The following is a 20,924-nucleotide window of genomic DNA, read 5'->3' as shown; positions in this document are numbered from 1 at the left end:
TGAAAGAAGCCAGACAAAAAAGACAACATGCATGATTTGGTTTATGCAGAGTTCAAACTCAGGAAGAGCTGTGGCGCTGGGAATCAGGATGGCGCCGCCCTTTGGGGAAGAAGAGGGAGGATAGTGATCTGGGGAAGGTGTGAGGGCTTCTGGGTGCTGGTAATGTTCTATTTCTTGACCTGGGCGGTAGTTATGTGGATGAGTTCACTTTGTGATAATTCTCCAAGCTATATACCTATGACTTATATTCTTTTCCAATATTAACCTTCAATAAAAATATATTCCTAGTTAAGAAAACTTGCAGTATGTGTTACACTTGAGCTAGAGTTTTCACATGTATATGACCCTTCTGGAGTTAGGGACTTGGCGTGTACTTTTGCCTCAGTCTCCAAGGGTCCTTCTTTCTTTGCACCCAATTCCTGCTCATCCTTTGAGAAATCTTTCCTGGCAAGCTGTTGCCCTCCCTTCCCCACACACTGGGTTGTGTCCCTGTGATCTGCCCACCTCGGCCTCCCAGAGTGCTAGGATTACAGGCGTGAGCCACCGCGCCCGGCCTGCATCACTTTTCTTATTTGCAAAATGGGAATAATAAAGTCTACCTGATAGAATTTCTGAGAGGATTAACTGAGGTTATGTTGAGCCTTAGAATACTGAGTTATAGAAATGCCCCCTGCATTTCTGGAGACAAGATTTGATTTCAGAAGTCAAATAAGGCTTTGCCTTAAAGAAAAGATAAATGTGTTGCTGGTCAGTAGAAGCTGCACTTCAAAGAGACAGCTGTAAACTGGGCCTTTGGTTCTCACCTGTTTTGAAAGACAAGGGAGGCCTTTTCCTTAGAACCAAAAGGTTGCCAGAGCTGACAGGTGGACCCCCGGAGATGAGAGCTGATCATATAGATATGCTAATGCCCAAGCCGGGCCCAGATGGAACCATGTGGTTAAAGTAATTAACACAAAGCACAGCCCATGTTGACTTCTGGGATCATCTCTGTCCCCAAGAACACAATCACTGGAGCCAAGATGTCTTTGTTTGTTGTTAAAGTAATAGCCTTATCATAAAACTTAGAAGTTTGCCCCAAGATGATTTTATAACTCATTGTTCCCCTAGTTAGAGTTAGTTAAAGGATCTGTAGTAGCCTTTTAGGAGACTTTGACCCTAAAGTAAATTGCCTGTTAGTATGCAAATACCGTTGCCCTTGGCAACGGGGAGCCTGTATGTACCCTATATAATACCTGTGTGGAGTTTCAGTCGGGGGGATATTTTATGCGGGTAAAATATTTCCATCCGGATACCCTCCTTTATCTATTTTCATAAACTTTTACTTTATAAACTATATCTTTGGCTCTGTGTATTATTATTGCCATTACTTTATTTTTTATTTCTGTTTCCTACTATATTTTTCATCCTTTGCGATGACCCCTGCCTGAGAGACCTGATAGGAAGAAAAAACCTCTTTGCAGGGAGTGTAGCTAACTCCCTGCAAACTGGCGTAGTCAACTTAAAGACCTGATCGGAGTAAAAAGAAAAAGACCTCTTTGTGGGGAGCGTAGCTAACTCCCCGTAAACTGGCGTAGTCGGCAGGATATTCCGATAGGGTCTTGAAGGCAAAAGGCTTTGCTGGAGTGAAGAAGTTCCCGAATTGCATCGCAAGGGACCTGGAGTGGATTGAATGTCGCGCACGTGTCTTACCTAGTGAGAGGTAAGTGAACATCTCCAGGGCAAAGTAAATTATTATTCTGTCCGGATTAAAATAATGAGGAAGACTATCTTTTCTGAGTATGTGGAATTGTTGAGAGCTTATTAAAGAGTACTAGAGTAATTGCCAAAAAGAAAAATCTTGAGAAATTGTTACATTTAATTTCCAAGCACTGTGATTGGTTCCCACCTCCGGGTGAGTTCAAGCTACAGCAAAAGCAGTTGGCGCTGAAAATATAATGAAAAGTGCTCCGAAAAAAAAAAAAAGGTTCCTCTATGTATTTGAAAGCTCTGCTCTTTAATTTCTCAAGCTCTACAGCTGTCTCATTCTAACTCAGAATTCTCTTTTAGCCACACGGAGGATATCCGTCCTAAAATAAGCTTAGTAAAAGATCTGGAGCCTGTTTTTAGCAGAAAAGAGAAGGTCAATTGGGACCTTCCGTCTGCATTGGGCCAGGATAAGACAAAGCCAATAAAAGTAGGTACCGACCCTCTTCTCGGGTCTATAAAAAATATAGAAAAGAGAAAAAGAAAAAATTCTAAAGGAGAACTTTCACTTTAAGAGCTCTCTGCGTGGCTCAAGCCAGCTGCTTTAAGCTTGGGAACCCTGCAGCCAGGACTTCCCTCTCCAGCTATGGTCCCTAAAGATTGGCATATTATAATAGTAGATTTAAAAGACTGCTTTTTTACAATTCCTTTACAAATATCTGATAGAGAGAAATTTGCCTTTACCATACCTGCATTAAACAATCAACAGCCCACTAAGTCATACCAATGGAAAGTCTTGCCTCAGGGCATGCTTAATGGCCCAACCCTGTGCCACCATTTTGTTAATCAGCCTCTAGATATATTAAGAAACTGTTTTCCTCATAGTTATATTATTCATTATATGGATGATATTTTATTTCCATGTTCATCAAAACAAAAATTGGAACAACTGTACCAACAGGCCAGACAAATTTTGCCTCACTTCGGTTTAATAATTGCTGAAGATAAAGTCCAACAAGATTACCCCTTTACTTATTTGGGGTCTCTCATTGATAGAAACAAAATAATTCCTCAAAAGGTTCAATTACGTATTGGCAAATTGCAAACTTTAAATGATTTTCAAAAGTTGTTAGGAGACATAAATTGGCTTAGACCTATGTTAGGGATTCCTACTTACGCTTTAAGTAATTTATTTGATATACTAAAGGGTGACTCTGATCTTAATAGTCCTCGCCTACTAACTCAGGCAGCTCAAGAGAAATTGGCATGGATTCAATCTCATATTCACAAAGCTCAACTTTCTAGAGTAAATCTTAAAAAAGGAGTAGATTTAATTGTTTATCCATCAGAACATTCTCCCTCTGCTACCTTAATTCAAGAAGAGGGTATAATTGAATGGATTTTTCTCCCACATAAACAACAAAAACGTCTTTCGACATATTTGGACAAAATTGGTCAAATGATATTTAAAGGCCATCAAAGATTAAAACATCTAAGTGGCCTGGATCCTGAAAAAATTATTGTTCCTCTTACTAATTCTCAAATTCACATGGCTTATCAGCAAAACCTAGATTGGCAATCAGGTATATCTGATTTTATAGGAATAATTGATAATCACTATCCAAAAAATAAGTTGCTCCAATTTTTAAAATTGACTCAATGGATATTACCTAAGATAATAAAATCCATGCCTATACCTCATGCTCCTACCTTTTTTACCAATGCCAGTAGCAATGGTCAGGCAGGTTATTCTGGTCCTTTAACTAAGGTATGGACCACCCCTTACACTTCAGCACAAAAAGTAGAATTGCAGGCTATTACTCAGCTTTTACTAGATATTACTTCACCCTTAAATATTGTTTCTGATTCACAATATGTTGTACAAACAGTTCTAGCCTTAGAAACAGTTACTATTACAGAAACTGATGAAATTTCCAAACTATTTCAGCAACTTCAATCGATTATAAGGAATCACCAGTTTCCACTTTTTATTACCCATATCAGATCTCATACTAACCTTCCAGGCCCATTAGTGGCTGGTAATGAAAAAATAGATCAATTGCTTGTTGATTCTGTTCAAGAAGCAGCTAAATTTCATCAACTGACTCATATTAATACTAAAGGTTTAATTAAAAAATTTCACATAACCAGTAATCAAGACAAACATTGTTTCTCATTGTCCCACTTGTCAATTAATTAATCAGCCTAAATTTTCTGTAGGAGTTAATCCTCGAGGTCTCTCACCAAATGAATTATGGCAAATGGATGTTACTCGTATTCCTAAATTTGGCAAGTTAGGTGTTGTACATGTGACTGTAGATACTTATTCCGGTCTTATTATGGCTACTCCATCCTCTGGAGAAACTGTTAGACATGTACTTTCACACTTACACTCCTCTTTTGTATACATGAGAGTCCCAGCCACCATTAAAACTGACAATGGCCCTGCTTACACTAGTCATTCTTTTACAGCTTTTTGTATTAAATGGGACATCAAGCACATTACTGGCATTCCTTATAATCCTCAAGGACAAGGTATTATAGAACGTACAAATCAAATCTTGTCTCCAGAAATACAGGGGGCATTTCCATAACTCAGTATTCTTAGGCTCAACAAGGTTACGTGATAAATGACACTTTTCCTAAGAAACAGTGAGATAGACGTAGAACAGTGAGTTTTTATCAGCTCTTTCTTCTCCTGCTTTAGTTCAACCTGTTATATGCTCTGGCAGGAATGAAGAAGTTCTGTTTAAAGGATTATCTGTAATTATTTGGCTTAGTAATTTGAAATATTTTATTGTGGAGAATTTACAATAGGTACAAAAGTAGAATCGTGTCATATTTGTTCTACAACAAATTACCCCACAACTTTCTGGCTCAGAACAAAAGTACTGATCTCTCAGGGTGTCTGTGGGTGGTGAATGTGAGAGCAGCTCGGCTTGGTGGTTCTGGTCGTCGTTTCTCGGAGCTGCAGGCAGGCGTTGCTGGGCTGCATCGTCTGGAACTTCGCTGGGCCCGGGCATTTGCTTCCAAGGTGCTTCCCCACAGGACCGGCAAGTTAGTGCGGGATGTTTTGGGGGTGGGAGAAGGGCCCACTTCCTCTCCAGGAGGGCTGCTCTAGTGTCCTCACAGCGTGGTGGGCGGCTTCCCCCAGAGATGTGACCCAAGAGGTCATGGCAGAAGTTACCCCCTAGCCCAGACTACGTGTCATCAGTGCTGCCATGTTCTTTTTGTCAAATAGACCAGCTTTGACTCAGTGAGACTAGAGACCACACAAGATCGTGGCTCATGCCTGTAATCCTAGCACTTTGGGAGGCTGAGGCAAGAGGATCTCTCGAGGCCAGGAGTTCGAGACCAGGCTCAGCAAGACCCTGTCTCTACTAAAGGAGGGAAAAATGAGCCAGGTGTGGTAGTGCATGCCTGTCGTCCCAGCTACTCTGGAGGCTGAGGCAGGAGGATAGCTCGAGTCCAGGAGCTAGAGGTTGCAGTGAGCTATGATGACACCGCTGCACTCTAGCCAGGGCAGCAGAGTGAGACCCTGTTTCAAAAAAAGAACCAAAAAAATCTTGTAATGATCATCAGATCTTTAATTCATTAGTGGCGATATGGTGGCAAATGGTGATATTCTAACTCTGTCATCTCTTTTCCATTTAATACTGAATCCTTCTTTCTATAAAGAGAAACTTTGCTCATTAACTATGTGATAAAATTTGAATCTAGCATAGGCAGGATCAATGCTTGTTTCTTGCCCTTCATTTAACGGTTTTCAGAATAATGATTGGTTCCCTAGCATCCTTAAAAGGGGACCAGTTAAATTTTTTTTAGTCTTATTATGAACTAAAGGATTTTAACATATTTTGTATGTTTCAATCTATTGCACTTATTACCTGTATTGATGTCCATATATTTGTACCCCCTTTTTGATAAGTGGTAGCATCCTCTACATAGTGGTCTTGACCTTGCTTTTGTTACCTAGCAGTATATCCTTGAGATCACTTCATAGTTGTCTGTGGAGGAATTCTTCATTCTTTTTTTTTAAAAATTGAGGTATAGTTCATATACTCACCCTTATAAAGTATGCAATTCACTGTTTTTTTAGCATATTCACTGAGTTGTGCAGACATAACCATGAGTCCTGCAGTGTTCTCATCAAAGAAACCCTGTCCCCATTAATAGTTGTTCCTGATTGCTCCTGCCCACCTACCCCTGTCCCCCAAAGGTCAGCCCCTGGTAACCACTAATCTACTTCATGTCTCTTTGAATTTACAAATGCACATTTGATTTAAATGGAATCGTGTAATTTCTGGCCTTTGTGTGTGGCTTCTTTGACTTAGAATAACATTTTCAGGGCTCATCGATGTAGTTTGGGTGAGTTCCTCATTCCTTTTTAGCAGTGCAGTGCTCTGCTGGCTTGGTCTATCTGTGTTTCAGTTAACCAGCACACACTGTGAACATTTGAGTTGTTTCCATACTTGTTATTAAATGGCCTTGTGCATAGTCTTTGTTTTGTGAATTTTGGTAGTTATTGCTGAATTTTCCTCTACAGGGGTTGTACCATTTTGGATTTTCACCAGTAATGTGTCGGAAAGTCTTAGCTTCCTACTGCTTTGCCATAGAGTAGTGTTTTGTGGTATCTCACTATAGTTTCAGTGGACATTTACTTATATTTCTCATATAATGAAGATTGATTGAAAATTTTTGCACATGTTGAAGGGCCATTTGCATTCCTTTTTTTGTGAATTATGTGTTCCTATCCTTCTAGACTATTTCTGCAAAGGATTGTTTGTCTTTTCCTTCCATTTTTGGCTTCCCTTTTTATATTACAAATATTTTTTCATTTCTTCATTTCCCTTTTTACTTTAGGAAGACTCGTCATGCAAATCAAAATTTTTATGTAATTAATTTAAACACTATTTTTGCTTATTGCTTCTCGAGTTTGAGTCACAGTGAGAAAGTTATCCTCACTCCTGTGTTATGGAATCCTTACCCATGCACTCAACGGTTTTGTGTTTTACATTTAAATCTCTGATCCATTTGGAATTTATCTTGGTGGATTATATGAAGAATAGGTCCAATTTCATCTATTTTTCCATAGGGCTATGAAATGATTCCTAGCACCATTCATTAATAAGGCTGTTTTCCCTCATTGATTTAATATGCTACCATTGTGGTAAATTCCCTTCATAATCAGATCCATTTCTGGATTCTCTGTTCTTCCTCCCCCCGCCCCCAGAGATGGGGTCTCACTCTGTTGCCTAGGCTAGAGTGCAGTGGCACGATTATAGCCCACTGCAGCCTGGAACTACTGGGCTCAAGTGATCCTCCTGCCTCAGCCTCCCAAGTGGCTGGGACTACAGGTGCACACCACCATCCCTAGCTAATTTTTTTAAATTTGTTTTTTTGTAGAGAGCAGCTCTAGCTGTGTTGCTCAGGGTGGTCTGAAACTTCTGGGCTCAATCGGTCCTTCTACCTAGGATGCCTCAAGTGCTGGGATTACAGGCTTGAGCCACTGCGCCTGGTCTGGATTCTCTGTTCTGTTTCATTAGTCTCTGTGTCTGATTGTTATGCCATTGCTACATGTTTTAATTATAGAGCTTTATAATGTGTTTTAATATCTTGTAAGGCAAATCCTCCCTCATTTCTTTGTCTTTTCTGGGGTCTTCTGGCTATTCTTGCTTGTTTGTTTTTACAGATGAACTGTAAAATTAGCTTGTCTAGCTCTGGAAAGAGAACTTGACGGCATTTTTATTGGAGTGGTGTTAAATTTATAATTAGTATAAGGAAGAGGTGACATCTTTATGATGTTGTGTCTTATGAAGAAGGTAGCTGTGGATTTCCATTTGTTTAAATGTGTTATGTTTTGGGGAGTGTTTTTATATCAGTCCTCATAGAGGATCTTACTAAGTTTAAGTTTATGCTTAGATCTTTTCTTTTCTTTTTTGCTTCATAAGTAGGGTTTTCTCCTCCATTATATTTTCCAACTGAGTTCCTTTTTTATAAATGAAGCCTAATGATTTTGTTTCTTATATAACCTGCTAAATTCTCTAATTTGTAATACGAATCATGTCAATTCTTTTGAGTTTTCAAGACATATCATTATGTTATTTATAAGTGGAGTTTTGCCTCTTCTTTTCCAATTTTTAGATCCCTAATTACAGTCTGTTGTCTAATTGCATTGGATAGTACTTTTAATACAATGTTAAAAAGCAGAGAAGATAGTGATTTAATACAACATAGTGACTTGTTTTTAATTTGTAGGGAAAGTTCTAGTTTTTCTCCATTCATGTTTAGCAGAATTTACACTGAATAAAAGGAACAGTGGAAGGAAATTATGTAGGAATTTTTTTTTCCTTTTCAAAGTATGGGTGAGATGTACTCAAGGATAATGGTAGTAAATATTGTGATGATCTCCACTGTCAGCTTCATAGTTATATTATCGTAATTATTTTCGCAATAGTTGATGGAATTTCAGTGTTTATTTTCAATTATGTAATGACACAAAAGATATTTAGTATATTTAGGTGGTTAAAAGATAGAATTCTGTAACTGTATATTTTCAATTTTGAAAATAATTTCATGGCAAAAAGATGAAAAGAGGGTTAGAAAATGAAACTGCAGAGGCTTCACCATCTTATGACGTTGCCATGTCAATACCTAGCTTCAGGCTTTGTTGTGTTGGGGCAGAAAACACTAGAGGGCTTGCACATCCTCAGTTAAATGCTGCAGTGACAACACAGCACTTCAGCTCCACAGTGAGTTGGGTAGAACTAGTCACGTGGCCTAACTGCAAGGAGTGGGGAAGGGTAGTCCTCCCGCGTGCCAGGAAAAGAGGAAAATCAGATGTGGGTAAGTATTATAAGACCCTGTCACAGTTTTGAACCTTTTTTGGTACTAATTCTTTGATCTTTTTAGATTCTTTTGTGGTTATTGGCCTCTTTTGATTTTATTCTGCTTTTGTAAATTTCATGTTGTTTCCAGAAAATTGTTTTCAAGATTTTAAAATGTTTTATTTGCATCACATCCTAAATAAGCCTAGTTTGATGGGCATTTCAAAACAATCACTTTAGTAAGTGAGTGGAAAGTAGATTGTAGGGGCACAGAAGTGGCAGTAGAATAAACCAACTAGAGAACTTCTGCAACTGTTCAGAGAGGTAATTTGGGTTTGGTGGTAGCAGTAGATGTGGAGGGATGTGGGCAACTTGGGATATATTTCGGACGTAGTCTGTAGTGGTGCTGTTCAAAACAGTCATGTAGACAAACTGTTTCTTACTGTTTCAGGACAAGATAAGGAGTCTTGTGGTACACATCAGCACACTGATCTCTTCATTGAGGATGTCTTGCTGTTAAAGACATTTTTTGTGATTGATTCACATTCTAGCTCAAATTCTTTTTCTCAAGGTGGCCTACTAACAATTGGTCCACAAACCATACATAAAGCAGCATCAATCAATGGTATTTCCATCTTAGGGGTGCCCCATGATTTCTTTCTTAGACTCTTACTGTTGGACATTCAGTTGATTGGCCCCCACATCATCTTTTTCTGGTATTAGAAATAAGTAATATTTCTAAGAAAAACTTATTTATATAATGATGTATATATACCTTATGATTTCTTTAGGATAATTTATGGGAATATAACAGAATAAGGATTTTGGAACACCTTGACAAATTATTCTCCAGAGAGGTTGTATCCATTTACAAGCCATATTTTTGCCATTATTGAATTTTTTTTCAAAAAAAAAAATTCTATACTAACTTGGATGACATGTAGCAAGTAATTATTTGAATATGTACTTATTTGATTACTAGTAGGAGTATTTTTATGTGTTTGTGGTGTTGATATTTGCATCTCTGCCAATTGTTTATGCTCTCTGATCATTCATGTTTTGGTCTATAAGTACCCTTTACATTAAGGATATTTATAACCTTTATAACCCTACAATAGAAATATTTTTCTGTGTTTTAAAAATAGATTTTGGTGTTTTTGCATCGTGTAGAAAGTTGTCATCATTTGTGGGCTTTCATAGTAGCACAGTTACTTGGTGGTGGGGTAGGCAAGGCTTGCTTGCTGCCTCTCTGCTCCCATCTGTGAAGAGGCCACCCTTTCGAGGTAGCAAGTTCACAGTTGGGCCACGATGCCGGGGTGAAGGCTTTGGTGTGAGGAGCTTCGGAGTTAAAAGCTCTTATGTCAGGGGAATTTGTATGGGTAATAGATGATAATGAGGGGTTATTTTTAATTTTGTGAGGTGTAATGATGGAATTGTGGTTGGGTAGAAAAATCTCTACACACCCACATAGAAGTATTTAGCGGTGAAAATGTCAGGAATTTTCTTGAAAATACTGTAGCAAAAAGATGTAGCAAATGTGTCAAGATTCTGATAGTTATTGAGTGTAGGTGATGGGTATATGGGGGTTCTTAATACTATCCTTTATTTTTGCATATGTTTTAAAACGGCTTTTTTGGGTCTTTGGAGACTTTTGGAGGTTTTTCCTTTGGCTCCTTGTGACCAGGATTCTCTTGGCTCCTCTCGCCTGGCACTCTGCAGGCAGGGTGGTCATCTGTACCACACAAGGAGCCACCAGTAAAGTCAAAAATCAGTCCAGGGCAGAGGCTCATTATTGCCTCTTTATTTAAATGTTCATGGTCATTACAAATAATATATATTCTCTCTAAGGTACAAAATTCTAAGTTGATCAGTTAAATCAAGCTTACTAGTCTTCAAGATTCTGTGTCTATTAATCTTTTTATATGTGCCTTACCTGGCAAAGGAGGAGAGTGGCATTTTGCAGTCGTTTACCCACAGTTGTGGTTTTGGCCAATTTCTCCCTATAATTTTCAGAAGTATGGGTTTTTTTGGAAAAAAAAAAAAAAAACAAATCTTTCTAAAAATTTTGAAATAAGTTTAGACTTACAGAAAATTTGTAAAAATATAATAAAAAGAATTCCTGCATAGACTTCACCCAGATTGCCCAAATGTTAACATTTTACTATGTGCTTTTATTATTACTACTTTTTTTTTTTTTTAAGAGATAGGGTCTCACTCTTTTGCTCAGGGTGGAGTGCAATGGCACAACCATGGCTCACTGCAGCCTTGAACTCCTGGGCTCAAGCAGTCCTCCCATCTCTGCCTCCCAAAGTGCTGGGATTACAGGCATGAGCCACCACACCTGGCCTGCTTTTATTTATTCTTTATATGTATCCATATTATTATTTTCTTAACCATTTGGAAGTAAGCTGCATAGCTGATGTCCCTTTGCATCCCTTCCATGCATATTTCTTAAAAATAAGGACATTCTCTGATATCAATTCAGTTGTCAAATCATGACATTAACATTGTTACAGTACTGTTATCTCATCCACAGACCTGATTCGAATTCTACCAGTTGTCCCACTAATTTCCGTTACAGATACTATGGCCTGAATATTTGTGTCCCCTGACATTCATATATTGAAACCTAATTATCAGTGCAGTGGTACTAAGACGCGGGGCCTTTAGGAGGTGATTCAGTCATAGAAGCAGAGCCCTCACGAATGGGATAAATGCCTTTATGAAAGAGGCTTGAGGTTGGCTGCGTGCGGTGGCTCATGCCTATAATCCTAGCACTTTGGGAAGCTGGGGCGTAAGGATCGCTTGATGTCAGGAGTTCGAGACCAGCCTGAGCAAGAGAGAGACCCCCATCTCTACCAAAAATAGGAAACTCAGCCAGGTGTCTCTCCTCTTGCCCCCAGGAGGAGTCCTAGCTCCCTGGGAGGCTGAGGCAGGAGATTGCTTGAGCCCAGGAGTTGGAGGTTGCAGTGAGCTATGACAACGCAATTGTACTCTACCTCGGCAATAGAGCAAGACTCTGTCTCAGAAAACCAAAAAAGAGGCTTCAGGAAGCTTGTTGACCTTTCTGCCATGTGAGGACACATGTCAGGTATCATCTGTGAGGAACAAGCCCTGAACAGACACCAAATCTGCCAGTGCCTTGATCTTGGACTACCCAGGCTCTAGAACTGTAAGCAATCAATTTCTATTGTTTATAAATTACCCAGTCTAAGGTATTTTGTTATACCCAAACTAAGATAATAGAAAAAGACATCATTATGTTTTGATCTAGTATCCAGTCCAGGATCCTGCATTTAACTGGCATGTCTCTTTAGTCTTCAGTCTAAGGCAGTTCCTCAGTATTTGCTCCCTGGGGATTCTAGACATTTTGAAGAGTACAGGGCAGTTATTGTAGAATTTTCCTTATGTTTGCTTTACCTGATGTTCTTTCATGATATATTGGGTTGTGCACTTTTGGCAGGAATCCCACAGCAGCGATGGGTTCTTCCCAGCGCATCATATCAGAAGGCGCATCTGTCTGTTCCACGACCAGGATGTTCACTGTGGTCACTGGATTAAGGTGGTGTCTTCCAGGTTTCTTCACCATTTTCCCTTCTGAAATGAATAAACACCTCATGGGGGGATACTGTGAGACTGCGTATTATACATATGCCTTTGCTCATTCACCTTTCAACAACTAGTTTGAGCATCCATTGATGATTTTTGCCTGAAACAGTTAATACCATGATGTTGCCAATTGGTGAGTTTGAACTCACGGGTAGTATGTTTTGGCAACTTGTTATTCAACCATTTGTGTTCTGTCTCAGTTCTCCTCAGTTGAGATGCACAGTAGCGTTATGGAAAAGAGCAGCTAATTCTCAACATTGGTCCAGATGCATGAGTGCCTCACGTTTCTGTTACACTTCCTTAGAGAGGACCTGGGTGGGCCACATTGTCACCCTAGCTGGACAGTTTGGGCACCGAACTGCCTGTGCCTGTCTGCTGTCCTCTAGCTTTAGCACCAATCCATGGTCCATGCACCTATGTCTAGATATTGGAAGTGGTTTTTTATGACATCTGTGACACAGATCATATCTACTAGAATAAGCCAGCCAAGGCTGCTTTTTTCAGGAGGGGCTGTAGCATGGTAGAGTGTCACAGATTTGCATCTGATGGGGTCCAGAGAATATTTGTTCATTTTGTCAAATGGAAGATAAAGAGATGTGAGGATGTTTGCATGCTAAAGGGGCAGAGTCAGTAGGGAGGAGATTAATGGTCAGGAATAGGAGGACTATTTCGGGGGGAGGGTCCCTGAAAAGGTAGACCTAGGTGGTGGGATTAGCTCTGAGCAAGAGAAAGGACATGTCTTTTAGGAAGACATTGGGAGGAAGGACGTGAACAGCATTGTTTTTGTAGGGTACGAGTAGGCACAAATTTACCACCTAGTGGCCTCATTTCTCTTTGTGAAATAGATCATCACATCGAAGAGTGAGAGGCTGTAGGCCTTAAGGACATCATTGCATAGAGTAATAAGAGAGCTGTCTGGGGCTCATCAGAGGATTTCCAGGCAGCTGGTAGTAGAGACCACGAATTCTTGGTGACCTCAGTGTACAAGGCTGTGTGACTTTTCTCCAGCCATGCTCATCAGCTCAGGTGTAGATGCACAGGGAAGCGCCAGTTGGGTTTACTGGGGGTTGTGGCTTTTCCACATATTATGGTGGGAAACGCAGGGGAGCTGGGAGAGCAGAAGGTGGCGCCAGAGGGCAGGGCTTCCTCTGGAGAGGTGGTTCAAGTAATGGATCATGGTTGAGCTTCTGTGGTCTGTACAGGATGGGGGAGGTGAGATTGGAGAGTAGAAGAGTGAAAGGATTGGAGATCAGAGAATTATTAGAGGAGGAACAAAGGGTTAGAATTGCTGGCAGGATAGGTATGTTGGTCAGAGAGTAGGATATTGGAGTTTCCATCGTGGGACAGTTCTGGCCGGTGAGGGGCTGGGGTGGAGCAGGGTGGAGGTGAAGATCACTGGGCTGTGAGGAAACTTGGTGAAGTTGCTGGATGGTTCAACTTTACATGGATGTTGACACCACCAGGTCAATGGCAAGACATTGGTGAGGAGGGGATGACTGTGTTCCAGGTGTTCAGGGAAAGAGGGAGAGTTGAGCAGGAATGAAGCATGGAGGCTGAGTGGCACAGACAACCCTAAAGGAAGGTGGCATTTAGCCTTCCAAGGGATTAGGGTTGGTCAGACCTTAAGGTTTGCTGGAACTGGCTGTGCATAGCCTTGAAAGATGCCCTGATGCTAGTGGAGAGTGGCATTTGCTCAGGTTTCCAAACAAAAGTTGGTCCTTGGGTCTTTGCCTGTATTATTTCTTCTTCCTGTAGCCCCCTTCCCTGCCTTGAAGAAGGCAGCCCCCTTCAAGAATAGGCTCTGAGACCACATCTTTCACCAGGTCTTTCTTGAACCCTCTTGTCTTTCTGTCCTGGTTACTCCTTGTGCTTACCTGTGACTTAGCAGGTGGCACACCATGTCACCACTGCTGTCCTTCCCTCCCCCAGACCATAACTTCCGTGATGGGGCAGGGAGTGTATCTTTGCATCCCTGGCACAGTACCTGGCATGGATTTGGTTGAACTGTATGAAATTGCAATTTATTCAGCGAATTTGGTCTAGTTTGTTATTTCTGTCCCTAATAGGTCACTTTCCATTGTCAGCTCATCTTGAATCTTTTTTTCAAGGTAAAGTCCCCTTTTTAGTTTGTCCTTAGCCCAGTTCCATGCAGATGAATGGGGTTGTTTCTTTCTTAGTGACCACGACTTTCTATGTGGGCCACGGTCAGCCTGCTTAGGCTTTTTTGTGTTGTTAACTTCCTTCTGCGCTTCTCCACACTTGGTAGAAGGAGTCAAAAGAAACTACCAGGTACTCAGTCTTCCTCAGCTGCCAAAATGTTCCCGGCTATTTGCCCATGTTTCATTTTCCTGTTGATCCAGGCAAAATCCAGACTCATTCATTCTGGCTTCTCTGTTTCTCGTGTGTCCCGTGCTGGTGTTTGTTGGCTCAGACGTGGTAAAGGGGCAGCGGGTGCTGCTGTTGAGGTGGTTCGTCGTTCTTGTGAACAGTGGCTGCGGCTCTGCACTTATTCCAGAGGCAGTTTCTCAGGAACTCGATGATCTGTGTCCATCACACATTAAAGAGTGCATGGAACAACAGCATATCCAGATCGAAAACAAACAAATCAGATCTACCTGATGTTTTCCTGTATGTGTTGGGACACACAGGCTGTGTATAAGTCAGATAAGTTAGTTTAGGCTTTTTCAGTGGTTTCCAGTTCCCCTTCCTGGTTGATCTTTTCTTTCACTGTCTCAAACTCAGAGTTGTTTGTTCTTGTTTTTGTGGTCACCAAGAATGTTATATAAATATGCACTTCACATCCTAAGGCTGCAGCAATCCTGGATCAGACTCATTTATAGTACCAGAGCCTGGCAAGGAAAGGGATTCTCTTTAAGTCTTTGCTAAGAATCCCCTTAAAACAGGAGGGGACAGCAGAAGGACTAAAACCATGTCACATGCCCCTGAGGAGGGGGGCAGGGTTGGGAGAGCTGGGGCCGCTTCTGCGTGATGAGCCCTTCTAAGTGCTGCTGGACTGAAAAGGAGATGATACACGGATGTCTGCATGGCCCTCCCCTCACTCTGCGCTGGCCCCAGGGGGTGGGCCGAGCCTCAGAGACTGTCCTCAAAAAACATGCCACACAGAGGACAGAGATGTGCTGAGGTCCCACAGCTGGTGGCAGAGCCAGGACACCTGAGGCCATCTAGCTCCCAGTCTGTCCCTGTGGGTCTCCATCCGGCTCTGTGCAGCCTCCCAACCACCCTGCCTGTGGCTTCCAGCCAGTTCCACCTGAAAAGAGCATTTGGCTTTTGGGGCTGCTGGTCACCCCTCCTTGAGGGCAGGAGCAGGCGAGAAGCTGGGGATCTCCTGGCCTAGAGGAGGGGAGAAATGTGTCAAGACAGCCCCAAGATGGAGCTATGACAGCAGGGACACCTGCCAGCCTGCCAGTGCTGGGCTCCCTGCCGAGCTCTTCTGAGCATTGGCTCCTTTAATCCTGACAGGTACTGTTACCCACCCCACTGCTTTGCAGATGAGCAAACAAGTTAACTAGAGAGTCAGGAGTGAATCGAGACCTATAGGCTCCAAGGTGAAGGTTCATCCTATGATACACAGCCCAGTAAATCCTTGTAGTGGAGATCAGGGCCCACGGCGAGGTCAAGATTGTAAGCTGCAAAGTTGGGAATGTTTTCAAACCAGCATAGCTGCTGCTGGATGTGCTGTGCCTCCTGGCTTCCCTCTGGCACCAAGGGAAACTGAGGCAGGGAGGAAAGGGCAGCAGGAGAGGAGGGAAGGCAGGAGAGGGGAGGAGGGGATGGAAGGGGCAGGGGAAGAGCATGGTTAGGGCAGGGTAGGGGCAGAGAGGCAGGTAGAGTCCGCTTGCCCTTCAGTGGCCTTGATGCGGGCAGCTCCGAGCCCATTGCCGTGGAGGCTGCCCGTGGAGACAGGTGTCCTGCTCAGGAGAAACACTGAGTTTCCCAAGGTGGCAACGGGCCCCCAGCATGGTGTAGATCCCTGCTGGAAAACTCAAACTGTGAGAATGCTGGTGTGGCATGATCCCTTGTTGGAAAATGAATGACATAACATGATATACATTTAGGGAAAAAAGTGGGAAAAAATGCCACAAACTCAGTAGTGGCCATCCCCAGGGGGCTTGGGGTAGGATTTTAACTTCCTGTGTTCTGTGTATTTCTACAGTGTTTAAATGTTTAACAATGTACTTGTGATGCTTTGGTAATTTAAAGGACAGATGACAACAAAAACGTTTTGAAAGAGAGAGCGTGACCCCACTCTCCGTTCATCGTCCTCTCCAAACTTCCAAACAGCCAGCACGTGCAGGAAACTGCACACCCTGTGCTGCCGGGAAGCATTTGTGCATCGAAAAAGATTTTGTCCTGAGAACGCCCCATTAATTATTAAGGAGATGGTGTTAATCCTGTCCGATTAGTTTAATGTTTAGTCTGAAGGTTGAAAGCCAAAGAGTTTGTCCCTTCACTTTGCATACTGCTGCTTAGATGTTAGTTTCACAAAAGATGAAATGAAGCCAGGCAGGATGGCCCACGCCTGTAATCCTAACACTTTCGGAGGCCGAGGCAGGATGATCGCTTGAGGCCAGGAGTTCAACCAGCCTGAGCAATATAGTGAGACCCCCATCTCTACAAAAATAGAAAAAATAGCCAGGCCTGATAGTACATGCACCTGTAGTCCCAGCTACTCAGTAGGCTGAGGCAGGAGGATCGCTTGAGCCCAGGAGTTCAGGGTTGCAGTGAGCACCAACCTGGGCAACAGAGCTAGACTCTGTCCAAAGGGAAAAAAAAGAAAGAAAGAAAGAAAAGATGAAATGAAGGGGGAAAGGGTCTGATTTCGTATTTTTGTATGTGTGAGATTGTATCAATGCTTAGGCCTGGAACACTTTTACTATTAGTGGCAGCTACACTGCTCCCCTCATCATCAAGCTTAGGAAAATAGGTTGCTGGTATAATAATTACAGATCCAGTAAGAAAGGCGGACTGAGAAAGATGCAAAATGAAAAATAAAATGCCACAGCCTGAGGAGCAAGGAAGGATGGCCAGGGAAGGAGGTGTTACCAAAAAGCTTAGCACTTGTCCTCAGGGCCTTGTCAGAAGAATGAGGACAAGTGGTTTGAAGAGAAAGAAAGGGGGGTTTATTAATTTGACGGCAATTGAGGAAAATGGCAGACTCCCATCTTAAAGTCCCAATTTCCCTGACTATAAGCAGAAAGACAGAGCTTTTAGAGGGAGGATGTCAGCTCTAGGCTGTGTCCCTTTAACTACAATTGATGACTCTGATCTGTCCCATCTCAGCAGAAGACAATTTCCACCCAGCCCAGAGGGCTGTTGGGAGGACATCTGTGGTACAAAGGACACTCTCCTGCCCCTCCCAACCACCGGTCTGAGATAAGGATGTTGGTTTCAGTTCCCAAGAGCGCAGGAAGTTTTAAAAAGACAGCTCATAAAACACTCATGCCCTTTTCTCAGGCCGTTCTGTCTGTTGCCACACCTGAGAAGGAGGGAGGGCAGGAGTCACCCAAGAGGCTCCCTGGAAGAGGTAGACGGGGCAGGCAGCAGGAGAGGAGGCTTCTCAGGGAGGGGTGCAGCCATGAGGGGGAGGAGCTGCAGGGGACAGGCCTGGGGTGAGCCCCCTCCTGTATCCCCTAAATATGCTTTGGTTCCCTGCCCCAGCTGTGGCTCTGGGCTGTAGGGAGGTGTTGGCCAGAGCTGGGTTGCAGGCCCAACCTACTCCCACTCTGGACTATGCCCAGCAATTCCTGCGGAAGTAAGAAGACAGGCCCTAGGGAAGGCAGATTGGACACAGCTTGTCTCCACAGAAACGCTTCTGTCTCTCCCTGAGAGCGACCTGTTAACCACAGATCTGTGAGTAGAAATAGGACCCTGCCTCTCTCTGTGCAGCCGTGTGTCTGTGTGTGCACAGGGTGTTGCAGGCTCTGTCCTTGCTTGTGTGTGTGTGTCTGCATGTGTGTCCATGCACATGCCGCTGGGCATGTCAGCTAAAGCAGGCTGGCGTTTGGATAGAGTAGGGTGTCCCTCAAGGTCAGAAAAGGTGAGAGAACAGGAGTGGGGAGAGAAGAGGCGGAGGTGTTCGTGGGCACTCCTGCTTACAGATGGGCTTAAGCCTATGAACTGAGCTTCAGCTAAAAAGGGACTGTATTCGCTCTGGCAGTGAAAGAGCCAGGGACAGGATGGGTTTCAGGTACAGCTGGGTCCAGGGACTGAAAGGATGTCTTCAGGAAGTTTGTCTCCATCTTTCAGAGGTGGGGAAGTGTAAAACACCCGAGATGGCACTTAGTGGCAGTGGTTTGACCTGTTGTGACAAGTGATGAAAGCTGGGGCCTCTCCAGAAAAATGCGTGTATCGGAGACAAACACATGCTGTCCTTCCCCGTGAAATGGGCAGAATGGGCCCTTTCCGCCTGGAGCTCCCAGGCTCACAAGGACTTGCCTCTCACAAGGTCAGAGGTTAGTGTAGGAAGGGGGGCCTTCTCCATGTGCTGGGGGCCAAGGCCATGGCCAACAGGCATAGTTCGGGGTGAGTGTGGGGACACGCACGGGGACCCCTGCAAGGCTCTGCTGCCCCAGGCATCTGCCCCCGACCCAGCCCTCTCTCCCTTCCCGGGCCCCAGCCTGGGTCCTTCCCAACTCGCCCCTTTCAGCTCTGGGCCCTCCCTGATTTGTCTTGCAGCTGGAAGGTCTGGCACATGGAGAACGACACGCCAAGCAGAGGGGAGTCTGTCCCTCTCAAAGCTGGGGCCAACAATCCGGAGAATGCAGGAGCGGATACCTTGGAAATCCTGGTCTGTCCCCTTCCTGTGTGTGATCTTGGCCTCCCCTCCTCCTCACCTGAGTCCTGATCACTGCTGGGGGCTTTGCTCACTCTCCTCCCTCACCTCCTCCTCTGCCGCCGCATCCTCACCTCTCTGCTTGCACAGTTAGGAAACCCAACGTGTCGGCCACCGCAGCACAAAGCAGCTCCCTTTATTTCCTTAACTAAACATTTCCTGAGCACCTACTCTGTGCCAACATAGCTTGTCCTAGTGTGCAGGGCAGGGGAGGTCCCAAGGAGGAAGTGACATTTGAGCTGTGATGTAAGGAATCAGAATAGAAAGCAGATGAACGGGGCTCGCGGAGGGATCTCGGAGGACGCTTCGGCCTTCGAGGCTCTGGTCATCTTGTCCTCACTCTGAAACTGGCAGCTTGAGGCACACCAGCCAGGACCTTGGCACCTAGCATGAGTCTCCCAACCTCCGTGGCAAAAGCCCCCGCTCTTCACGGCCCCGTGTCCCACAGGGTGCACCTTTCACACCATCGTCTGCAGGAATGTCCACCCCTCGCCCCAACCACCCCACAGCCTGTGGGGTACATGGTGCCCTGAGTCACGCGATCAGGATGCTCGGCCTGGGGCCTTCCTTAAAGGCTTCCTCCTGGCCCCCTGCAGCCACACCTCAGTCACAGGTGTCCCTCCCTCATGAGGTCCAGGACCCCTGAGGGCAGGATGTGTTTAGAGCAGAGCCCTACACACAGTAGGTGCTCAGTGAGTGCGTTGCGGAATTTAGTTAAGCGCCTTCCAGTTCCTTCCTGTGCAACAGTCCAGTCCCGCCTCAGCCCACTCACGAGGGGCCTGCGGGTGCCCCCGTGTGGCCGGGGTCCCCCTCTCCCGCCCCTCAGCTCTGTCTGACCTGATGGCTCCCTGCTGGCTTTAGGAGGAAGGACGGCTCCCTGGCAGCGACTGGAGCCCCACAGAGGCTGGGCACAGCCGGAGTGAGGCGGGGTCGGAGCCCTCCACCTGGTAGGTGACCTCTGTGAGGGACCGTGGCTGCTGGGGCGGAGACCGCCTTGGGGAACAGGGTGGGAGCCACCTCCTGACCATGGGGGTCGGCTCCGCGCACCTTTGTTGGAGGAAGGGGTGATGGCGCCTCAGCTCCCTTGCACCCAGATGAGCCTCAGAGGCGAGCCAGGCCCCGGGTTCCACACCCACTTTTAAGCAGCCAGAGTGAAGTCCCACTGGGAGGCCCACAGGTGCTGTGTGGCTGGTCTGGTTGAAGTAGAGTAGGAGGCCCCGAACCAGCCGGGCCGCCTTGCCAAGCTCCCCCACCTGCTTCCACCCCATGCAGTCTCCGGGCACCTTGGGGAGCCCCAAGGCTCAGTCTGGAAACTCCTGGACTGGGCCGGGCCCTCGTTTGTCAGGGGGAGGCCAAAGCCAAGAGAGGGAAAGGGACTGACTGGTCCAGTCGCACAGGCAGCGAGTGGCCTGGGTGTGCCCAGAGCTCCGGCTCCTGATGTCCCAGCCCCCAGGGGCCGTCACTGGCCAGATCCTGAGCTGAGGAAAGGGGGAAGGGCAGGGGTGACAGTGGTGCAGGGGTCCCATCTATCTGCCCGGGTGGGGGATGGGGGAACATGCCCTCCTCACCCTCTCAGGACCTGGGAACTGGCGAGAGGCTCCATAAATAGCAGCTGGGTGGCTATGGTGAGCACTGGGTGAGCATCTAGCAGACGCTCAGCCTAGGGCAGCCCTGGAGCTGTTCAGGCCTCAGCCTTGCCCTGGGTGCCACGAGTGACCAAATGGCCAGGCAAGAATGGGCAGCGGGGGCACGTGACTGCCAGGCAGGGGTGGGCTGCTTCCAGCATCCTCTCTAGGGAACAGGAGCTGCCGACTGGGCTGCTAAGTGTCCTGGTCACAGGGAGTAAATGCAGAGCCGGAGCCTTTGCACCTTGTTCTGCGGACAGGTGGATGTGCGGTGGGGGAGGGGAGGCAGCCGTCCTGCGTGGGCGGGTCTGTGTGTTCACAAGGTTC

General features: G+C 45.0%; 1 protein-coding gene across 2 annotated transcripts in view; it reads left to right on the top strand.

Annotated features, from left to right (window-relative positions):
- LOC138381927 (sodium/nucleoside cotransporter 1-like) overlaps window positions 1-20,924 on the top strand; it is an 88,804-nt gene that overhangs the window by 27,576 nt on the left and 40,304 nt on the right. Inside the window, exons 1-3 of one of the 2 annotated variants that reach the window (XM_069466574.1) lie at window positions 17,847-17,990; window positions 18,816-18,927; window positions 19,834-19,919. In XM_069466574.1, coding sequence (XP_069322675.1) covers window positions 18,832-18,927; window positions 19,834-19,919 — 182 coding nt within the window. In that variant the 5' untranslated portion in view covers window positions 17,847-17,990; window positions 18,816-18,831. Of the gene's footprint in view, window positions 1-17,846; window positions 17,991-18,815; window positions 18,928-19,833; window positions 19,920-20,924 lie in introns of those variants that run through there. The other variant, XM_069466575.1, reaches the window with a different exon arrangement.

Source organism: Eulemur rufifrons, chromosome 3 (genome assembly GCF_041146395.1).
Source record: "Eulemur rufifrons isolate Redbay chromosome 3, OSU_ERuf_1, whole genome shotgun sequence".
NCBI classification, from domain to species: domain Eukaryota; kingdom Metazoa; phylum Chordata; class Mammalia; order Primates; family Lemuridae; genus Eulemur; species Eulemur rufifrons.
Note: the sequence above shows the minus strand (reverse complement) of the source record. Positions and strands in the feature narration are given on the sequence as shown.